The 24,864-nt window shown below is 31.7% G+C and overlaps 1 protein-coding gene across 4 annotated transcripts in view; it reads right to left on the reverse strand.

Annotated features, from left to right (window-relative positions):
• LOC127714875 (U3 small nucleolar RNA-associated protein 18 homolog) overlaps positions 1-23,911 on the reverse strand; it is a 72,308-nt gene extending 48,397 nt beyond the window's left edge. For all 4 annotated transcript variants that reach the window (XM_052220911.1, XM_052220912.1, XM_052220913.1 and 1 more), the window contains exons 1-8: positions 23,662-23,911; positions 18,648-18,721; positions 17,557-17,652; positions 15,498-15,565; positions 15,112-15,236; positions 12,049-12,132; positions 3,803-3,974; positions 2,201-2,301 (exon numbers count right to left, since the gene is read on the reverse strand). In XM_052220911.1, coding sequence (XP_052076871.1) covers positions 2,201-2,301; positions 3,803-3,974; positions 12,049-12,132; positions 15,112-15,236; positions 15,498-15,565; positions 17,557-17,652; positions 18,648-18,721; positions 23,662-23,871 — 930 coding nt within the window. In that variant the 5' untranslated portion in view covers positions 23,872-23,911. The remainder of the gene's footprint in view (positions 1-2,200; positions 2,302-3,802; positions 3,975-12,048; positions 12,133-15,111; positions 15,237-15,497; positions 15,566-17,556; positions 17,653-18,647; positions 18,722-23,661) is intronic.
• Between the last annotated feature and the right edge of the window lie 953 nt (positions 23,912-24,864).

Raw genomic sequence — 24,864 nt, forward strand, 5'->3', positions numbered from 1 at the left:
GATCTACAAATATTAATATTCTCCTTCATCCCCTGGTCTTTGATTGATGGTTTTTTTAAATTGACAATTAACTTCATCTTCTTATTTCATATAAGATGTTTAAAAAATACTGTAATGTGAATCATACCTTTTACAGTTTTAGCTGTTATGATTTCTGTTCTGTTTATTTTGATACAAAAAACTTGTATTTAGCCTGTAAAACTTGTATTTAGCCTATAAAACTTGTATTTAGCCTATAAAACTTGTATTTAGCCTATAAAACTTGTATTTAGCCTATAAAACTTTTTTCTTAAATGTATATGATGATTATTCACAAGTATATGCACATCATATGCACTGAAATTAAGTATCTAGGTCTATATCAGTATTCACTTGGAAATTTAGTTTTATTTTAAAAACTAGATGAGTCTGACGACATGAATGGCCCTGCTCTAAAAAAAAGCTTGAAGCCATTTTAGGAGTGTAATTTTCAAAGTATAAAGCCCGTAATTTCTTCAAAAATCAGCAGAATGGAACTAAATCTGTAACTTATCATAATAGACTCACATTCTAAGAATCAGATCAATATGTTGAGGCATTTAGAAAAAAAGTCTGTATAACTGTTTGTTGCGAAATGACGGAATAGGGTAAAACTATTTGGCCCCAACCTAAGTCATGATCAGCCGGGACTAAAAACAATATGACGGAATGACGGAATGGCGGTCGTAAGTCGGCGGGGCCTTAAATTATATATATTTGGTTCAATGGAATATTCTTGTCCTTTTTGTCGAGCCTTCGACTTTATCAAAAAAGCGAGACATAGCGATACTACATTCCATCGGTGGCGGCGGCAGCGTCAACAAATATTCACTCTGTGGTTAAAGTTTTTGAAATTTTAATAACTTTCTTAAACTATCCTGGATTTCTACCAAACTTGGACAGAAGCTTGTTTATGATCATAAGATAGTATCCAGAAGTAAATTTTGTAAAAATAAAATTCCATTTTTTCTGTATTTTACTTATAAATGGACTTAGTTTTTCTGCCGGGAAATATTACATTCACTCTGTGGTTAAAGTTTTTTAAAATTTTAATAACTTTCTTAAACTATCCTCAGTTTGTACCAAACTTGGACAGAAGCTTGTTTATGATCTTAAGATAGTATCCAGCAGTAAATTTTGTAAAAAAATAAATCCATTTTTTCCTTATTTTACTTTTAAATGGACTTAGATTTTCTGCCAGGAAACAACACATTCACTCTGTGGTTAAAGTTTTTAAAATTTTAATAACTTTCTAATACTATTTTGGATTTGTACCAAACTTGGACAGAAGCTTGTTTATGATCAAAAGCTAGTATCTAGAAGGACATTTTGTAAAAAAATAAATCCATTTTTTCCGTATTTTACTTTTAAATGGACTTAGATTTTCTGCCAGGAAACAACACATTCACTCTGTGGTTTAAGTTTTTAAAATTTTAATAACGTTCTTATACTATTTTGGATTTGTACCAAACTTGGACAGAAGCTTGTTTATGATCAAAAGCTAGTATCTAGAAGGACATTTTGTAAAAAAATAAATCCATTTTTTCCGTATTTTACTTTTAAATGGACTTAGATTTTCTGCCAGGAAACAACACATTCACTCTGTGGTTTAAGTTTTTAAAATTTTAATAACGTTCTTATACTATTTTGGATTTGTACCAAACTTGGACAGAAGCTTGTTTATGATCAAATGCTAGTATCTAGAAGGAAATTTTGTTTTCTTCCAGTTAACATTACATTCAGTATGCAGTTATAGTTTTTAATCATTTATTTGATTCATAAACTATCCTGGATTTTTACCAAACTTGGACAGAAGCTTCTTACAATCAAAAGATAGTATCAAGAGGAATATTTTTATTGATTTACTTCCTCATTTTTGTTGAGCCTGTGATTAACAGAAAAAGTAGGCGAGACACTGGGTTCCGTGGAACCCTTACGAATTTTCTAGCATATTAAGCCAAATAAGTTTTGATTTATTTTGCTAGCTTATGTGACACATTATATTCTAATGCAGTATTAAGATTATCATTTATTAGAAGAGGCCAAAAATGAAGTTTTAAAAATCCAAATGTCCTACAATTAGTACTGTAGTCAGCACATTCACACTGCGGAAAGTTGATAAAATATAGTCAAATGACAAGAGCAATGTTAGTGTGCCTTAAACTACAATTAAAGAGCATACCTTAGCTGACAATAAGTGAATATTTCCATATGATCCTAAGAAAGCTAAAAATCTTCCATCAGGTGACACAACAAATCTCTTCATATTTACTTCTTCTAATCCTAAATGAAAAACAAACTATGTTAACCATCATGTCTTTTCTGTTTCATCAAACCAATAGACTGTCACATAGGAAACACCAATTAAATATCATAAACATTTGTAGATATACCTATGACATGAAAGTATCACTTTATAAATTTTGTGTGTTCGTACTTTTCTAGATTTATCTTCATCAGGAATGATCAAACAATTTAAAAAGCAAAGATTTACAGTATTGATTCCTGAACATTTGAGGATCTGTATGACCAAAACAGACCTAAAAGGAATACTCAAATTCATCTAAGGTCAACTTGGCCTGAGGCAGTAAAACCTTTCTTCAATATATCTTTATTATATATATCAACAGAGAATAAAAGAAAAGTTTGTTATTAATCATGCCAGTACTGAAGCACTGACTGCTGAGCTAATGATATGTGTATGAACTACCAGTGAAATCCCCTGGTTTGATTTGGGTTAACATTGGGTAATTGTAGTTTTGGGGTATTTTTGCCTTAATATTCATTTAAACAGTTTTATAGTAAAATTAAATGTTAACAGATGAGGAGAATTGGAGATTTGTTTAAGGATGTACACCTCTGAGGAGCAAAATATTTCTAGAATTAAATTTTTTTCTTAACCTGATTGTTGGGTTTATATGACTGCAAGAAAGTTATTGATGAAGAAAAAATCATATAGTGGCGCACTCCTTTTTTTGCTACGGCCATTTGAAAGTACCCCATTTTTAATGATTTTCCCATTTTTCATCAATTTTTACCCATTTTTAGGCTATAAACATGAAAAAATCAGTTTCACAATTAAAATTTTTTTCAAACATTCACTAAAGATGAAGTGGACTAATTTGAATAAAGTTAACTTAAAAAAACTATAGAGTTGGTGTCAATATTAGAAAGTTTTTTAAAATATTGTTGCTTTCTCATGTCAAATTGACCATGCTGTCAATTCTGTAAATTTGGGATTTTTCTCTCTTTTTTTTAGAAAAAAAAGCATATTATTTCAACTTCCTTGTTATAAATGATTGAAAAAATTGATATGGGATGTACATATTTTTGGTAAAATGATTTCTTTGTTCCCCTCACACATTTGCTCAACATTTTGGCTAATGACACTGACCGGATTGGTTACCAAAAACTACTTATTGCAAGTACACAATTTTTTCACAGAGATTAGTTTGATTATAATATTTTAAATTCATTGATATTGTCCACTTATATCATGTTATGGAAATAATTCCCGAAAGGAGATTTCAACAAGACTGAAACATCAGAAGAATACATCCTTGAAGATAAGCAATCATAACAATTTGAACAATGCTTTCAATTCTGAAAAATTTGGAACTTCACTTCTACTGATCTTTTATTATGCTTTCTAAGTATATATATATATATTTCTTTCTTAAAACTGTTTCAAGTTGAGCAATTACAACATTTTGGAATAATTAGATTCTGAAAAATTGAAAACTTCTAATTCATTTCAACTAATCATTTAATATAACTTTCTTACCTTTAATAGGAGGTACACTTATCATTTTCCCAACCATCATGTCATAATAATGAAAACCTTTATGTTTTGACCCCATAATAACCTCTTCTCCATTGGCACTGAAATGAGCTGAGTATATTGGATAATTTTCTAAGAATATACTCTGTATCTTTGGGTTATTTTTACCATCAACCTGTAAAATTATAAGGAGTTATTAACATAAAAATTTCAGTGATACTCATGTTTCAGCTATTTTTCATTGATACCCCAAAACAATGTAGGCATTTAAATACTTGCAAGTCTTTTTTCCACATGTAATTTCTCATACATATCTATCACTCATTTTCAACCTTTTGAGATATTAGTTGTATAAATCTTAACTTTTAACATCATAGAAATCAATAAACCAAACTAATTTTGAGAAACAATCTGACAGTTTTGACTTAAAAGGACAATAGTGGAGCTCAACAATCTGTACATTTTTGCCCCTGTCATATTTCCTATATTTGTAGTGGTTTACTGTTGGAAAAAAGCCATTGAGAGCTTGTTCTATGCGGTAGAAATTTTATTCAGTGCTACATATTGTTGTTGAAGACATATGACATGCCATAATCTTGCCGCCGAAATGACGATTTAAGTCACGGAAGAATTTTGAAAATCGCTAAATCTCAGATATAACATTCAAAACTATTCAAACGGAAAACTGACCGTCTGTTAAAGTTATCAATTTATAATGATTTTCATCTGATGATGTTGCATAATCACTCAGCTGATTTGTTTTATTTTTATTTATTACAAGTCGATCAATTGTACTACTCGGTAGGTTAAGGGTGGGAATTAACAGTAGATTTATTATATTCATTGAATAAAAATTGAAATATAAAAGGTAGAAAGTCAGCTGATGGATAATGTGATTGCAAACGTACGACACTCGACCAGCTGTGATCAGCAGTGGATTTTTTTTTTCACGACCATTTCATTGATAGGGGAGATACCTTTAAAAAATTTGTAAGGGTTCCGCGGAACCCAGTGTCTCGCCTACTTTTTCTGTTAATTGCAGGCTAAACAAAAATGAGGAAGTAAAGCAATAAAAATATTCCTCTTGATACTATCTTTTGATTGTAAGAAGCTTCTGTCCAAGTTTGGTAAAAATCCAGGATAGTTTATGAATCTAATAAATGTTTAAAAACATTAACTGCAGACTGAATGTAATGTTAACTGGAAGAAAACAAAATTTCCTTCTAGATACTAGCATTTGATCATAAACAAGCTTCTGTCCCAAGTTTGGTACAAATCCAAAATAGTATAAGAAAGTTATTATAATTTTAAAAACTTTAACCACAGAGTGAATATGTTGTTTCCTGGCAGAAAATCTAAGTCCATTTAAAAGTAAAATACGGAAAAAATGGATTTATTATTTTACAAAATTTCCTTCTAGATACTAGCTTTTGATCATAAACAAGCTTCTGCACAAGTTTGGTACAAATCCAAAATAGTATAAGAAAGTTATTAAAATTTTAAAAACTTTAACCACAGAGTGAATGTGTTGTTTCCTGGCAGAAAATCTAAGTCCATTTAAAAGTAAAATAAGGAAAAAATGGATTTGTTTTTTTACAAAATTTACTTCTATATACTATCTTATGATCATAAACAAGCTTCTGTCCAAGTTTGGTACATACCCAGAATAGTTTAAGAAAGTTATTAAAATTTTAAAAACTTTAAAAACTTTAACCACAGAGTGAATGTAATATTTCCCGGCAGAAAAACTAAGTCCATTTATAAGTAAAATACGGACAATTTGGAATTTTATTTTTACAAAATTTACTTCTGGATACTATCTTATGATCATAAACAAGCTTCTGTCCAAGTTTGGTAGAAATCCAGGATAGTTTAAGAAAGTTATTAAAATTTCAAAAACTTTAACCACAGAGTGAATATTTGTGGACGCCGCTGCCAACGCCGAAGGAATGTAGGATCGCTATGTCTCGCGTTTTTGACTCAAGTCGAAGGCTCGACAAAAATGATAGAAATTAGCTCTTTATCAGTTAATTAATATGTGATTGACAGATATTTTCATTTATAGGCTTACAGTTTTTAACGAGAATCTCAATTTACAACTACATGTAACATGATGTCCTGGACATTCAATAATGTTTTACAAAATAATGACAAGTGGTGATATAAATTAAATTCCCAGTCATGTGAAATTTATCAGGTAAACTGGGAGTCATATTTTTCTGGACATTTAAAAACAAATTGAGGCAGATGCACATGAATTTAATGCATCATAATATTACTAGGCTACTCCCTCATGTCCCAAGCAACAAATTTTATTTAAACTTTAATTCAAGTTGACAGTACAAATGGTATCAATAAATAAATAATAACTATATTGTCTTAACCTTTTTATTAAGAACTTTCTATAGATATAAGAAGATGTGGTATGAGTGCCAATGAGACAACTCTCCATCCAAGTCAAAATTTATAAAAGTAAACATATATATATACATTTTGTACAATAACATGAAAAAACTGAAAGTATATTTTTTATTGCATATAAAACAATTTCCTTAGTGATAAGCACGAGAACACTATGCAACCGAAACGGTAATGGAATCTCACTTCTCCAAGAAATTGACCACTTCTCCCTTCTCTCTCATTGAAGGAGAAGTCACTTCTCCCTCTCAAAAATCCTAGATTAGGCCCTGATATGATAAGATAAAATAAATTTTATTTAAAGTCAGATTTGTACAAACAATGAATTAGAAAACACATATGTCTTCAACAACAATATGTAGCACTGGATAAAATTTCTACCTCGTAGAAATATGTAAAATTGTCTATAATTTGTGTGAGAACATTGACTTATAGCCTTTAAATTTGATTGAAAAACTAGGCTCTAAAGAGGCAGTGTCACTTACCTGAATCTTCAACAATGGCCACTTTTTAGTAAAATTCATCATTAAAGGAGAATAACTCTATTAAGAGTTAACTGATAATTTCAGTCATGTTGATATATTTGTATACTTATCCTGCTGATAAATTTTCCTTTTTAAAGTTTCTATTTAACTGTAATAGTTTTCAAATTAATAAGCAAATATTAAAAAAAAAAAATAAAAAAATTATCGTTTAAGGGCAAAAACTTCAATAACAAATTGACTGAAGATTCTGCAAGTTTCATTTGTAGATTTTGTCTTGCTGATAATTTGTCCTATATAAAGTTTCTATCTATCTATATTACTTTTCAAGATATTAAGCAAAAATGGGCAAGAATAGGAAAAACCATCACTTCAATAAGGAGTCGACTAACAATTTTGGTCATGTTGACCTATTTGTAGATCTTTGTAGATCTTGTCCTGTTGATCTTTTTAGCTGTTTAAAGTTTCTATCTATCTATTATAGTTTTTAAGATATTAGCCAGAGTGCAAAAAATTGGTAAAAATCGTCATTATGGTGCAAAACTGTAATAAGGCGTCGACTGAAGATTTCAACTCTGTTGACTTCTTTGTAGATACTGTATTGCTGATCATTTTTAGCATTTAAAGATTCTATCCTTCTATTATAGTTTTTAAGATATTAGGCAACAACTCCAAATAATAAATTGTACCTGATTGGGTCTCAATAGACAAACTTGTGTATAATCTACTGGAAGAAAATCAATTACCAGGTAACCTTATACTTTATCATGGGATTTATGTTTTAAAATAGCAAAGGATATTTCCAGAATTTGGTTTTGATTCTTATATCTACAAAATATTCACAAATTGAAAATGAAATAAGGTAAAGGTTTGAAAAATTACATTTTTTTTCATAATTTTCAATAAATTAGAAGGATTTTTTTAATGTTAAATGATTGTTAAATCTTCTCTAAAATGAATGTAGTTATTGTTAAACATTATTTAAAATGAAAGTAGTGGTTGTTAAATCTTTTTTAATACAACAATATTACTTTACTTAATTAGTCCATAAATCTGCTAGAACATTCCCCTTTCCTACCTTTGAACATTAACCCATTTATTTATCTTTAATTACTGGGATAACACAAATAGAACCTAAATGAGCAACTTTGCATCCCCCAGTTACATACACATATCAATACAATAAAAGAGAGGCTGATGTTAAATAATTCAAAGCAAAGAAAACTTGTCACACTAAGTTACCCAAAGTCTTCCATGAAAATTAATACTGTGTTACAGTCTTCTTTTAGCATTCATATGTTTTATTATAAATATGATACTTCAGAAAAAACAGAACATTTTACTTGATCAATTTATTGATACTCAGCTTTTTACATTTTATTTACTGCTGTGATCCTTTCAATCAATTTCTTTGTAATTTTGTTGAACAAGTCTTGATTTGTAATTTTAAATTGTCTAAAATCTGATGGACCAGTATCATTTTTAATTATACATATATAAACTAAGAATATTTTTTTTTAAATCCAACTTAAAGGATATGTCTGACCCAGGGCAAAGTTACAATAAGCTATGTGTATATTGATTTAAGTTTTCATAATAAGAGCACATTTAAGTATGGGTTCTTGTTTGAGGTATAATAGTTTAATATTATTAATTTAAGTAAGTTCTGTATTCAATATTGTCCAAATATATTTTATATAAATGAAAAATACTTTGGTGATATCTTAATACAGCTTAAAGTACTATAACTCTTAAAGTATCTGTAACCAAGGTGATGACGTCAGGTTAAAAGCTAATTTTGAGTGGGTATATTTATCATGTAACATCTTGGTGTATATTCTTTTTAAACCGGTAACATGTTTGAGACTAGGGGTTACATTTTCATATTTTCATGCTTGATGTTTTTAATAAACATGATGAACTGAAGAAAAACAAATGTACATCTATTTTATATTTCATGTAATAAATAGCGGTAAATTATTATGTCAGGGATTTAGTTACCACAAATTAACTAAATTTTTCACTAAATTCTTCAAGATTTTGTTGGAAAAAATGGCTATACCTGTAAAACTTTTATTAAGAACAGGATATCACATCCTAATTTTGTTTATTATCATTAAATTCATTGATCCTACGAATAAACTTAATTAGTCTTAAAGTTATCAATTTAACACCTTGTAAAATCTTTAAATATTGTTTTTTATGGTGCTAACATAGAATTTGTTTCTGGATAAATTAAAACATAACTAAATATATATCCTTATATGTACAGTTATGAGTACTCATGATCCTACATCCTGTCAATATAGTTTACTTATATTTTGGCAATGCACAAGGTCATGAGTTTCTCAGACTGTTTGTGTACCTTTTTTTCATAAATCCGTTGGATGTGTACTGATTGATACTTTAGTAAAAACATGATTTACTTATTAGTTGTAATTTGCTTTGAAACTATCTCTCTAACTATGAGTACTCTTATATCAGTACTTTGTGTCTTTTGTTTTTGTTTATGCTTCACACAGATCTATTGAGAAAAGCTGTTTGCAACTGACTTTTACAATTTATTCTTATTTTGTGCTGTTACATCACTGTCCCAGGTCAGGGGGAGGGTTGATTGCTCACAACCATGTTTAACCCCACAACATTCCTTATGTGCCTGTAGGGAGCCTGTAGTTCAGTGGTTGTCCTTTGTTCATGTTTGTCATATTTGTTTTTTGTAAATTGTATTGTATTGTATAAATAAGGACGTTAGTTTTCTTGTTTGAATTGCTACATATGTTTCATGTCAGGGCCTTTTATTGTTGACTTTTTGATATAGGTTTTCTCAATTTTGAAAGCTGTATCGTGATTCATAATTGCTTCTATCTTCTTTCTCTAAACTCTGGTGGATAGTTGTCTCATTGGCAATCATATCACATCTCCTTATTTTTATATTGAAAACAAAATTTCACAAAACATCTAAAATAAATGGGGAATGTGTCCATGGGACACAGATGATGCCCCCGCTTGCATATCATATAAATTTATAAAGGGACATAACTGAAGAATGGTAAAAGTGATGTTACCCAAATTTGTACTTGATCTGAGTTTTGTGATTATAAGTATTATGTTTAAGTTTCATAACATTTGGTAGGGGGAAACTTAAGTTAGAGAACGGAAACGAAAAATTCAGCAATTTTTGCATTTGTAAAGGGGCATAACTCTAGAATGGTTAAAGTGACACCACCAAAATTCAAACTTGATCTGTATTTTGTGTTAATAAGCATTGTGTATTAGTTTCATAACATTTGGTTGAGGCAAACTTAAGTTAGAGAACGGAAACAAAACATGCAGCAATTTTTCCATTTGTAAAGGGGCATAACTCTGGAACGGTTAAAGTGACGCCACCAAAATTCAAATTTGATCAGTATTTTGTGGTAATAAGCATCGTGTGTAAGTTTCATAACATTTAGTTGAGGCAAACTAAAGTTAGAGAACAGAAACGAAAAATTCAGCAATTTTTCCATTTGTAAAGGGCATAACTCTAGAACAGTAAAAATGACGCCACCAAAATTCAAATTGATCTGTGTTTTGTGGTAATAAGCATTTTGTATAAGTTTCATAACATTTGGTTGAGGCAAACTAAAGTTAGAGAATGGAAACCAACTTTGGGACGTACATACATACCTACAGACCTACAGACAGGGGTAAAACTTAATGCCCCTCAACTACAGCGGGGGCATAAAAAAGCTGATTTCTATTCAAATTAACATTTTTATTTGTGAATAGAAGACTTGAATATAATGTTTGACTCTTGAAAAATAGTTACTGCAGTTTTTTGGAATTTGCAAATTGTTACGAAATTTCTTCACAATTAAGCATTGTATTGAGTTTTCAATTTTATTTAAATGCATGCAGTTAGTTATAATTAATTCTATGAAATATAAGTAACATTGATGATCATAATTACTCCTGCTTTACACATTGTTTGAGCTGCTTTAAATATAATTGTATAAAGGAGAATCTCAACAGAACTTGTGTTTGACTGTTATCAACGCTTATAATTAGATATTTCCAGAACCTGGAGAAAGACCTTTGGATTTTGTTCTGATCATTTGTTTTTTTTTTCCTGTCTGAGATGGGTTTTCTAATTTCTCACAACATATGGAAAAGACTTTTGGCACATGACAATCTACAGAGATTACTTTTAACCATTGACACTGCGGAACAGAATACATATCCCTATAGGAGTTATATCCCCTTAACATTTTTTCTTATTATTGCTACTACTCTGAAACTGTAAAAGATACTTTTAATTGTTTCCCAAATAATTTATAACATCCTTAAGATTTTAAAATCAACTTGAATTGAAGTGATCAAGTGTCATCCAGTTATTTCCACTATTTGCATTTCACATAAATGGTATGTCAGTGTAACTCATAAACTGTTAGTTATAGAGACCTAAAGTTTATTGATATGAGAACTCCTTGATCCATAAGCAGGACATTGAGGTCAAAGGTTGTGTTCTATATTTTGGGTTAAAGTGTTCTGGTGACTTTCCCCAAAGTTTTCTACTCAAGTATTTTTTAATTATTAGCTCTTTGTTGGTTTAACTCCTAATTCATACATATAAGAGACATGATGTCTCTTGATTTAGGATATATGACCTATGACCTTGAAATTGAAAACAAGGCACATGCTTTGTTTGATGTTATAAATCTTGACCATAGCTTGCTATCTCCAATCCATTGAAACTGTTTAGTAAGATATACATAATAAGAAATGGAGCTTTAAGTTTGGAACATTATGGCAAAGATTTGATACATTTGGTTCATACATATCCTATGACATTTATAAGAGAATTGCACCTGGAATGATTGGAATTATGGGTTATTGATTATCGCTTCATTCTGGTTCAGGATAGAGCTGTTAGATTGGGAGACATATGACCTTGATAAACGTCAACTGGAAATAGTAATTTTTGCCCTTTTGTATTAATAGAATCCTTAAATCTTACAGTTTAAATTCCATAAATCTGGAACCACAAAATAATTTTATTTCAAATCGAAAGGGAACTTTCTTTCAAAATTATATTAGAGACATGCTAATGTTGTGTTAAAATTTCATGGGAATTGGTCAAAGCAAATTTGAGTTATCTAACAAAGTATTGACGGACAGGCAGATGAATGGACAGACTACAGTATAATGTCTAGTCTAAGATGGCTGTATAAAAATAAGGGCATGTTGTTTGATTGCCAATGAGACAACTATCCACCAAATGTTATGAATGTAAGCATCTATAGATCACTCTACGGCCTTCAACAACTCTTAACTTGTTACATATATTCTTATTCATGTAAATACACCTACCTGAAACAGATTAAGAGTCTGATTCATACCAGCTACCAGCATCACTTGTGAGGTTGGATGAAACTCTGCAGAATTTAGTTTACACTGAAAAATAAAATTCATTAAATAATTTCCAAAGTATAACGCTTTCTGACATTCCTAATAATATAAAGCTATATCATGATCTTTAATCCATTTCAATCAAATTCAAAAGGGGAAATTATTTGAGGATTGAAATTGACTACTTTCAAATGCCATTCATATGATATTTTTAATTAGATGATTTGTCATAAATGTATTATTTCAATATTGAGCTGATATAGCCAAAAATGACCATACATATAGCAAATCCTGACCAGGATTCAGAGCTATATACATCAACTGCATTTAGACATCAATTAAAATCTCACCACTCCTCCCTGTCAGTTTCAGAAAAGAAGTCCACTTCATAAAATTCAATGAAAGTTTGATAAAGTTATTGATGTCTAAAAAACTTCAAACCCAGACTGTATCTTAATGTTGTCAAAAAGCAGATTGGAATAAAAATCAACAGACAGCAACCCAAAGAAAACGAGTTTAACTGTAACAGGACATCACTAATGATTCCCCCAATATAAGCATTCAATCAAGAAGAAGTTGATAATTGTTGAAATAAAAATGCATCACACAGTATAACATGCCATAAAGGTTAATACAAAATTTCAGGAAGCTCTAATTAGTAGTTCCTGAGAAGTGTGTTGGGACAGAAGACATTAACCTGGTAATCCCTTCTGCCATCAACACAAGATTCTCAAAATGAAAAAAAAAATATTTAGACACGATGACATACTTCCACTTTAGCACATAAAGAGTGAGTTTAGTTTAATATTGATAAGTAGATGAACAAAATGTATATAAAAAAAATTACAATAAAATGTTCCACTGGGCGCAGCTTGGTACAACTGCAAAGGTTGAACCCTGAAAAGTTGGGCCAGGTATGGACATTTCATTCAAACTTGTTACAGCTCTGAATTTGGAATGGGATTAAATATTTGATACAGCATAAGTTTCTGATGCAGAATAAATGTTGAAAAAGCACTGAAACATTTGAAATTGGACTTCTACCTATTATTGTCCAATATCCAAAATCTAAATACACAGATAGATTCGGCTTATCCAGGTACAACAAGAACTTATTTTTTGTATTTATTAATGGACACTATTAGCTAAGTTTTTAAAATGCTCCATAAAGGAATTTAGTTTAAGCAGCAATTGGTAGGAAACCTTTTATAGAATTTATAAGTTTATGGTGTTTGAATATTGTTACAAGTGGGGTTCAGACAGATGTGTATGGTAGTTGAGGTTTATTTGTCATCAGGTAATGATTGAAGTTTTTAAACATATTGTGACTTTGGAAGATGGGAAAGGGGAGGGAATTCATTTTCTTGCCATTGTTAAACTGTTAGCTTTTAGAAATTAATATTGATAATTTATCAATTTTTTGAATGAATAATGTAGTGGAAATGAAATGCAGAATCAAATTGTACCTAAGTTAAAAGGATAATAGAATAATGGTATAATGAACTGAAGATTTTTTTTTTTTGCAAAATAGGTTAATATGGGATAAAATTGTGGCATGCTATTGGGCATGAATTGGTAATTGTGGTTTATAGGATTATAATTGTAAGTGGTTAGGATGTGATATCAAAAGGTGACATTGTGTGTTTTAGAGTGGATTATCATTAAATTGTTGTTTGATATATTTAAACAGAAATGTCAATATGGAGGAAATTGTTTTTAATATAAAAATAAGGAAATGTGGTATGATTGCCAATGAGACAACTATCCACCAAAGTTCAAATGAAGTGGATGTAAGCAATTAAAGGCAACCCTACAGCCTTCAAGTGAGAGAAAAACCAATACAGTATAGTCAGCTAATAAAGGCCATGACATGAAAAATACGAAACAATTCAATTGAGAAAACTAACGGTGTGTTTATCACCCCAAAGATAAGACAAAATGTATAAGCTAAAAACATTGTATGGGAGGTAACTCTTAATGTAAAAAACAAACAAATATAAGCAATTCAGCATAGCAAATACCCCTACCACTCAATTTTTGTTGGAAGTTTGATTTTGGACCCTGATGAGGACCAATTTGAAAAATGGGCCCAAAAACCAAAATGTAAATACATTATTAGATTCTGCATATTAAAATCAATCTAAGTTTAAATTATCACCCTTATTTGGACCCACTTGAAAACACTGCCCTAAATCAAAATTCCCAAATACACTATAAGATTAAGCATATCAAAGAACCCCAATATTTCAAGATTATTTAAACCACATTGAAATTGTTCAGAAATAAGCAATTCAAACAGTATAAAAAATTGCTTTTTTTTACCCTTTTTTGGCCACTTATTTCTAAGGAGATATGGCCATAACCCCCAAATTCAATCCAATCTTCCTTTTGTGGTATAAAACCTTGTGGTACTATTTCGTACAAATCCATACACTTATACACAAGTTATTGTCCAGAAAAATGTTTTCTTCTGGGCCAAAATTCTTAAACCGTTAGAGCCTTTACCTCAAAATCTATCCCAACCTTCCTTTTTGTGGTATGGAACCTTGTGGTAGTATTTAACTATCATTTTAGAGAAAAGTGCATTTCCTGTACTGGTTTTTATTATAAGATAGCAAAAATTTGCTGCCTTATAATGTGGTATGGCAATGCCTTATAATGGTATGGTGATGACATCGTCATACCATTATAAGGCAGCAAATTTTTGCTATCTTATTATAAAAACCAGTATAGGAAATGCACTTTTCTCTAAAATAATAGTTAAATAGATACAAACAAGACCAAGATCGGGTCTGGGTGTGCTTAGCTGTATGATTTGTTTTGATAATGACTTAGATGTTATATAATCACCAGTGGACTGTTTACATTGTAACACCTCAGAACTGACTTTTATCTGTACAGGATTATCCCTGTTTCCATCAGTACACTGTTTGATCTGTATGATACCTCTAGATAATGACTGATAAGATGTTATATAATCACCAGTGGACTGTATACATTGTAACACCTGAGAAGTGACTTTACCTGTACAGGATTATCTCTGTTTCCATCAGTACACTGTTTAATCTGTATGATACCTTTAGATAATGACTTAGAAGGTGTTATATAATCACCAGTCGACTGTAACAAATCTTGAACATCAGGATCCTCTGTAAATATCAAACAAAATCATGTGAACTTTGTGAAATCTAACAACAAAGAAGTGTGTTATAAAATGACATTTAATTCTCTTTTTATCATGGTATTAGTCTGGCTTTAGTTCCAATATAAACATTTCCCCTTATTCTTGATAGGTACTCTTTATTTTCAGGAAATTGCTTAAGAATTTGATTCTTTAGAGGAATTATGTCAAGTAGATTCTCGTTAACTTACACTTTTCATGCTCATGATTATGCATCATCAGTACTTACCATCTGATTGGTCTGTATGTTCTGATGGTAACCGCGCCCAGTTTGGTATAGAATGTACTTTGTGGTGTCTACAAAATAGAGTTCAATGGTTTTAAATTTTTCTTTAAAGATGAATAAAAAATGTTTAGAAATTTTGTGTAACATCTAAATATAATTATTGCGTGCTCATTATTGTTAGAATGCAGCATTTTTTAAGTTTATTATACAAACATCCCTTTTCCCAACTAATTACACCCTGACCTACAGCTTAGTGACTGAGATACATGCATAATTATATGAAACGTCAAGGCTACCAGACCCGTAATTTAGTAAGCTAGATGTGTGTTTCAACTACATACGACCCATCTATGATGCTTAAACTGTTTGAAGATCAAATCATTTATGAAGTTTAAAAGCTTACTTCAAAGTATCTTGACATCTTTAAAATTTCTTTTGCAAATATTTCAATCTAATCATTCACTGAAATAACTACCTCAAAATGTGCAATAGTTGTTTATTATTTCACATCTGTAGCACCTTTCTAGTCTGGTTCCTATCTGGTTTTGACAAACTTGCACATTTTGAAAGCACACAGAGGGAACCAACTACACTTTTTTATTCTTGAATGGTAATTAGTATATAGGTATAATAAACTGTTAACACAGAGATATGTCTCGCCTATTTGTTATTTTGATAATGCAAATGTTGAAATTAAAATAGCAATACTTTAACATTTAAGTTATGCAAATATTCAAAGTCAATGAACAATGACTGAAGGTACAGGGCTAAACAATCTCCATGGAAATGAGATGTGCCAATGCTAATACAACTGCAAACCAAATACCATTGACTTTTCATAAGTCGTTCCCTTTAAATAAACCTAAACACAAACAGTAACTTGTAAACTATGTAAAAGTTTCAAAGTCAATGAACCATAATTAGGGGGTGGGATTATATAATCTCCATGGAAATGAACCTTGCAAATGCCAATACATTTGCATACTGAATATCATTGACTTAACATTAGTGGTTCATCTTAAACTGACCTAATCACAAACAAATACATGTAAACTAAGCAAAAGTTTCAAAGTCAATAAACCATGACTGAGGGGTAAGGACCAAATATTCTCCATGGAAATGAGATGTGCTAATGCTTATACAACTGCATACCAATTATCATTGGCCTACCACTAACAGTTCCCCTTAAACTGACATAATCACAAACTAATACATGAAAACTAAGCAAAAGTTTCAAAGTCAATAGACCTTGACTGAGGGGGCGGGGCCGAATAATCTCCATGGAAATGAGATATGCCAATGCTTATACAACTGCATACCAAATATCATTGACCTACCACTAGTGGTTCCTAATAAACTGACCTAATCACAAACTAATACATGTAAACTAAGCAAAGTTTCAATGTCAATAGACCTTGACTGAGGGGGCAGGGCAAAATAATCTGCATGGTAATGAGATGTACCAATGCTTATACAACTGCATACCAAATATCATTTAATTACCACTAGTGGTTCCCCATAAGCTGACCTAATCACAAACTAATACATGTAAACTAAGCAGAGTTTCAAAGTCAATAGACCTTGTTTGAGGGGCGGGGCCAAATAATCTCCATGGTACTGAGATGTGCCAATGCTAATACAACTGCATACAAAATATCAGTGACCTACCACTAGTGGTTCACCATGTTCTAGACCTAATCACAAACTAATACATTGTTGACGCCGCCGCCGCTGCCACCCCGCCGTCACCGACGCCGGAAACAGCATACCTATGTCTTGCTTTTTGACTCCGTCAAGGCGAGACAAAAATGAGGAGATGTGATATGATTGCATGCCAATGAGACAACTATCCACCAGAGTTAAAATGAAGTGGTAGTAAGCAATCAAAGGCCACTGTGCGGCCTTCAACAATGAGAAACCCATAATGTATAGTCGACTATTAAAGGCCCTTGACATGAAAAAAGAGAAACATTTAAAACTAAAAGGTATTTCATAACAAGTACAGGTAAGTCACCAGTTACACAAGAAGGTTACTGCATAATGATGTATAATAAACACATACTGAGTTTGTAGATGTTTGGTATACTGCTCTGTAGGTACGTCTCCTTCTTTTTCTGGTTCTTTATTTCTTGATTTCTTCATTCTTTTAATGTTAATGCTAAAAAAAAGGTATTAATATTGATTTTGTTATCAGTAAATTAAAAGCAAGCTAAATATTATTGTTATATTCATATGCACATTCACGGCTCTTCAATCTGTCGATACCTGTATCTTGGCATTACACAAGCTCATGTTTTTCTCTGACTGTTTATGACGTCTTTACACTAAATCCATTGGATGTTGGATGTGTACTGATTGATAATTTAGTCTTAGATGCATGATTTTTTTTATTAGTTGTTATTGGCTTTGAACTAGCTGTCAGTAACTGCGAGTATTCTCAGATCTGTACTTGTTGTTGGGATGTTCAAGTACCCGTCCACTTCCAATCTGTGTTTTTGTTAGATGTATTTCTATTTGTATCCATCTGATGAGTTAAGCCTTTTTTCAACTGATTTTTATAGTTTGTTCTTATGTTGTACTGTTACACCACTGTCCTAGGTTTGGGGATGGTTGGGCGCCCGCTAACATGTTTAACCCCGCCACATTCTGTATTTCTGTGTCATTTGGTCTCTTGTGGAGAGTTGTCTCATTGGCAATCATACCACATCTTCTTTTTTATAAATCATAGTAATAACAGAATATATTATCGAACATTTACAGGATCATTTCACTGACTGATGCTAATGATATATGAAAGGGAAAAGACAAAACCAAAACTTAGAACTGGATTATACTTCAGAACCATTTACTTTTAAAACATATGTAAAACTGATCCATTAAATTTCAAGGTATAAAACTGAATTAAATTTAAAATTTGTTTTGTCTTGGCTGCCAGACCAAATCCAAATTTTTCAAGTCAGATCTTAGGTATTTAAAATTAAATATAAAAACAATGTAAATCGGTATATTGTTTTTACTACAAAAATATTTTGAAATTAACAGATTGAACTCCTGCCATTCAAATATCACAACTTTTCATATCTTGTTATAAATAAACTTTTAATTCCTCAAATTAATGTCATGTGACTTATAAATAATTCAAAGAATTAATACCTTCCAGTCTTATCATCATCATCTTCCCAAACTGGTTTTCTGTTATCAGAAGTAGCTTTCTTCCTCTTTATTTCCTAAAAGACATAACACTAAGTAGATAATGATCTATCAATTTATTCAAACATATAGTTACTAAACATGCTAAATGACCATGGAACCTAAGTTGAGCAAGACCTGAGTCTCCCCTGCTTTTTGTGGGGTTCCTATTGCTCAGTTTTAGTTTTCTGTTTAGTGATTTATAAGACTTCCTTTTGACTTTTTAGCATTTCCTTTTTGTCAGCAATGACAAGAAGAAAATGAATTTTCATATTTGCCATACAGTCCATTGAACCATGCAGTGTCTCCGTTTGTGATTGCTGCCGTCAGTGTAAAAGTGTAATGTTGACTGCCCAAAACTAAGTTCATTTATCAGTAAAATAAGGAATTTTTCTTTTAATTTCATAATCATTTTTCATCTTCAAATGCTACATTGTATTTCTTGATCATGAAGCAGGTTCTGTTTCATAACATTTATGCAGGTTTGACAGAGTTACTGATGTCTAAAACATTCCATGCAGGTTTGACAGAGTTATTGATGTTTAAAACATTCCATGCAGGTTAGACTGAGTTACTGATGTCTAAAACTTTCCATGCAGGTTTGACAGAGTTACTGATGTCTAAAAACATTCCATGCAGGTTTGACAGAGTTACTCATGTTACTGATGTCTAAAACATTCCATGGAGGTTTGACTGAGTTACTGATGTCTAAAACATTCCATGGAGGTTTGACCGAGTTACTGATGTCTAAAACATTCCATTCAGGTTTGACAGAGTTACTGATGTCTAAAACATTCCATGGAGGTTTGACAGAGTTACTGATGCCTAAAACATTCCATGGAGGTTTGACAGAGTTACTGATGTCTAAAACATTCCATGGAGGTTTGACAGAGTTACTGATGTCTAAAACATTCCATGTAGGTTTGACAGTGTTACTGATGTCTAAAACATTCCATGTAGGTTTGACAGTGTTACTGATGTCTAAAACATTCCATGCAGGTTAGACTGAGTTACTGATGTCTAAAACATTCCATGGAGGTTTGACAGAGTTACTGATGTCTAAAACATTCCATGTAGGTTTGACAGAGTTACTGATGTCTAAAACATTCCATGGAGGTTTGACAGAGTTACTGATGTCTAAAACATTCCATGTAGGTTAGACAGAGTTACTGATGTCTAAAACATTCCATGCAGATTTGAATGAGTTACTGATGTCTAAAACATTCCATGCAGGTTTGACAGAGTTATTGATGTTTAAAACATTCCATGCAGGTTAGACTGAGTTACTGATGTCTAAAACTTTCCATGCAGGTTTGACAGAGTTACTGATGTCTAAAAACATTCCATGCAGGTTTGACAGAGTTACTGATGTCTAAAACATTCCATGGAGGTTTGACTGAGTTACTGATGTCTAAAACATTCCATGGAGGTCTGACCGAGTTACTGATGTCTTAAACATTCCATTCAGGTTTGACAGAGTTACTGATGTCTAAAACATTCCATGGAGGTTTGACAGAGTTACTGATGTCTAAAACATTCCATGGAGGTTTGACAGAGTTACTGATGTCTAAAACATTCCATGGAGGTTTGACAGAGTTACTGATGTCTAAAACATTCCATGTAGGTTTGACAGTGCTACTGATGTCTAAAACATTCCATGTAGGTTTGACAGTGTTACTGATGTCTAAAACATTCCATGCAGGTTAGACTGAGTTACTGATGTCTAAAACATTCCATGGAGGTTTGACAGAGTTACTGATGTCTAAAACATTCCATGGAGGTTTGACAGAGTTACTGATGTCTAAAACATTCCATGGAGGTTTGACAGAGTTACTGATGTCTAAAACATTCCATGTAGGTTAGACAGAGTTACTGATGTCTAAAACATTCCATGCAGGTTTGAATGAGTTACTGATGTCTAAAACATTCCATGCAGGTTTGACAGAGTTACTGATGTCTAAAACATTCCATGGAGGTTTGACAGAGTTACTGATGTTTAAAACATTCCATGCAGGTTTGACAGAGTTACTGATGTCTAAAACATTCCATGGAGGTTTGACAGAGTTACTGATGTCTAAAACATTCCATGCAGGTTTGACAGAGTTAGTGATGTCTAAAACATTTTAACACAGACATGACAGACTGATCAGTAATATAATTAGATTTTTTTTTTTTTAATTTGATTTCAGACATTATCTCTTAATCATCAAAAATTTTGAAAGTTTCAAAACATTTTAAGAAGGATACTTCAGTTTGATAAAGTTAGTGATATCAATAAAACTTTAACCCCAAATTGAATTTAAATGTAAAGTCCAAAAAATCAAGTCCATTTACCAGTAAAATATGGAAAAGTGAAAAATATTTTCAAAATTTTGCTTCGTCCCATTTCCATAAAATTCCAAGAAGGTTTGCCAAAGATATTGATGTCTAAAGAAAAAGATGGCTGTCACATGAATGTAGGATCTCTATGTCTCAGTTTCATGACAAAATGTTGCAGCCAGGTTCCACAAAAATGTTCATTAGATAAAGTGTTAAATACAAACAAAATTTCTTAAGCCACATAATCATGATAATGATTTTATCAGTTGCAAAAATTATTCAATGACAATCTTTTTGATTATATTGTACTAATTTGAAGCCTTTTTAATAGGAAAACACAAGATAGTTTAAACCTATATTAATTTTTATTTTGCACCACAACAACATCATGAACATGGGAACTTAATATCAAGTATTTTAACATGAGTACAATACAAGACCTAATCATGAGAGTATTGGCAAAAATCATGAAAATGTCAAAAAAGTAACAATATAAATACTTATTCGTGAAAAGGAGACCCAGATTAATAATCTATGATCATGTTACAATAAAAACCTTCAAGAGAATTGTCTAGAAGAATGGCAAAACAGAAAAAGTTGAGTAAAACACATTCAACAAAAAGAACTGGCATATTACCATTATACCATGTATACCCATGACTTAAATCAGCTTTGGTACAGGCATAGAGAATGGCTAATTTAACCTATCTTTAATCATAGAGAATGGCTAATTTAACCTATCTTTAATAACATCCTGTATTGTACATTTGTTGTATGAACATGATGAAACCAGAAGAAAAAATGGTAAAGGCAACATCTCTCCACCAGAACACATTTTTTATGAGACCTACTAGTTTCAGTCATTTGTCAGTCATTGATTTATAAATAAAATAAATTTTCTTTTGAAATTGACTAAGGTACAAAATGTATTTATGTTAGGCCAAAAAAAATATATGTCTGTTTCCTGCCTCCAGTCCCATTTTAAGTTCTCGGGTGGGTCGGTCAGGATTTTATTTCATTTCTATCATTTTTATTTTATTTTTTGCTAATTAACAATATCAGGGAAATTTTCATGGCTTCTCCAAGTTTGATAACGTTTTATTAATATACACTTATACATCCCATAATTTGTGCATGTGTGTTAATACGTTTATATAATTTCAATGGTTTGATAAGTTCTACTCTTGATATGCGTCGATATTATTACAATTTTGAGTGAATAATCCAGGGGGAATTAGATTTGTAGTCTAATGACAAGACTCACAACGCTTTTTCTTGAATAATTTATGGAAAGGCAATTAAATATTTTTGCGTCAGGGATCAAACTTAGGGCCGGTCAAGAGGCAGGAAACAAGCATATATTTTTTTTTGGCCTTATTGCAAATGTGATGTTTTGTGCTGGTCCTTCCATTTTTTTAAATTTGTATAATTTTCATAATAATTAATAAGCTTTACTTATAAAGACACAAATACAATGAAATAGACAATGTACATATTTTACCTCAATCACAGTTGTAAGGTGAATCATTTATAATTAAATCAATGACTGAAAAATATTCTTGATTTAATTTAATTTACTTGTTTGTTTGCCTTGTGTATTTTATCCTGGTCTCAGTGTGGATACATTGTAGTTAGTGTTTCTATAGGTTTTGGCGTGGTATGGTGCACTGTCATTTTTTCTTGACCTCCTCCCCTTTTTTGGAAAAAAATTTGGTGTCATGCCCATTTCATATTTTATAATACCCTGTCTGAATTGCAGATTGGTTCTGTGATTTATCTTTTAATATGCCCATATATTGAGTTATTTTCCCTTGGAGTAAAACAAAATTTTAATGGCCGACATTTTATTGAATTTCGTAATCATATTTGAACATTTCTGAAGATGCTTTAGATACATGTGAAATGTTTTCAATTTACCACTAAAAAGTTTGCACATGACATATTATGCAATACAAATTCCTTTTCTTAATATCTTTGTGTCCAGATGTATGTATGTACTGGTAAATTCCTCCAATATTTGAAGAACCCCTCGAGAGCTGCAAGGGTACAGTGGAATCCATGTACACTCCCTATCGGGATTAATGGAGATGTGTCATTAACATATTTACAAAGATCAATATTTACAAGGACAATCCCCACCCCAACACCAGGGAGAGTTAGGACACCTGGCAGATTCTGTTATTATGGTGGAGGAAGCCGAAGTACTCGGAGAGAACAACCGGGCTGCTCGGCAGGAACAGACAAACCGAAGAGATATCTGCAGATTGATCTCCAGGTCAAAGTTGGGAGCAGCTTTGACCAACCGAGGCCCCCAAAGTACCCATTCTAGTCTGGGTACCAGAGATGTGTGTGAGAGGGTGAAAATCACCCTTCTGATGTATACTGATATTTTTAGCACCCCGAGTGAGAATCGAACTCGGGACCTTCAGCACTGTAGCCATCAGTCTTAACCACTAGACCAAGAACTCACACCAGATTGATTTTTCTAATTTGGCCGACTTTGATGGCTGCAAAATCAGAAAATCGTTTGGACACAGAATCCGAAGATGGATTAGCCTTTTCTCTATATATTCAATATACCCAAGCATAACATCTTCTTTAAGAGATGCAAGTTTCCACTTTGTATCTTTTCTACTTTTTCATTAACCAGAGCTATTACTTTGTCCTTGGACTGTAGTTCTTCCAAGTTTTGAAGCAGGTTTTCTTCACCACCAAATACAGCATTCTCGATGAGTTTTTCCTCTGGATCTTCATCCTTATTGCTACTTCCTAACGGTTTAATTGCTTCCTTGTTAAATTTTCCAGTAGATGTATGAACTCTTTCGAGTTCAACACTGTTAGAAGGAACTTTAGATGTCTTCCTCAACATTATTGAAGTAGAGAGAAAATCAGAAAACGTGCTGAAAATATACCGGAAATACAATAATTATGTCTAATAAAAGAACCCACGACGGAATCTTAAATTCCGAAATATGTGTCTGCATTCTTTTACGTCATCATTATTTTGTCAAATGTATACATTAATTAGCTACTATCAGAGACATATAACGCAATCGTATTATATGACATAGTATTTTCTGATACTATGAATTAAAGGGAAAGGATTTACGTCAATGGACAAAATCAGTTACCCAAAGTTAACAATTTGGTTAATTATTCGTTTATATCAATATATGCATGCATGCCAGATTTTTACAGTCATCAACTTGAATTCACTTATTAAAATATGTTTTAATCACGGCGAAACTTCTCAATTGTTCCTGGGAATAATATGCTAATATATTATGTCCCATCCAAGTTGTCCTTATAAGTAGTCATGAATGTTGTAGCCCAGCACATTCTTGGTAGAGGGGTCTAAATACAGCACAAACAACATTTTCCAAAAGACCAAAAAAGTGAAAAAGTATATTTTTACAAAACGCATTTGACTAGCAGGTCGAACAACAGTTGTTCTTAAACCCTGCTGACTGCCATTGGCGATTGCCAAATAAACGAATCACCAGATGTAACAAAATGGATCTAAACTACTAATTTAATACCAAACAGAAAACAATAAACTTGCGGAAAAGATGGTATACCGCAAACAAAAGGTGCAAAAGTTAGTACACCATATCCGGATTTCGACAATTAATGTCTCTTCAGTGATGTTATGAATCGAAACGGTATTTGGAAGGCCATATAATTTACCCAGTCTATTTAGGATAGACTCTTGAATTTTGAAGAGTCGAAATAGGATGAACGGATCATATAAACCTGAAGGCAAATATAATACAAGCCCAAACGAAAAAATATAAACAGGTCTAAATTGAAAACAACGTTATATATATATAATTTAATTTTGGATGTAACACGTCTTCTGATT

Source organism: Mytilus californianus, unplaced genomic scaffold, assembly GCF_021869535.1.
Source record: "Mytilus californianus isolate M0D057914Y unplaced genomic scaffold, xbMytCali1.0.p SCAF_9, whole genome shotgun sequence".
Classification (NCBI taxonomy): Eukaryota; Metazoa; Mollusca; class Bivalvia; order Mytilida; family Mytilidae; genus Mytilus; species Mytilus californianus.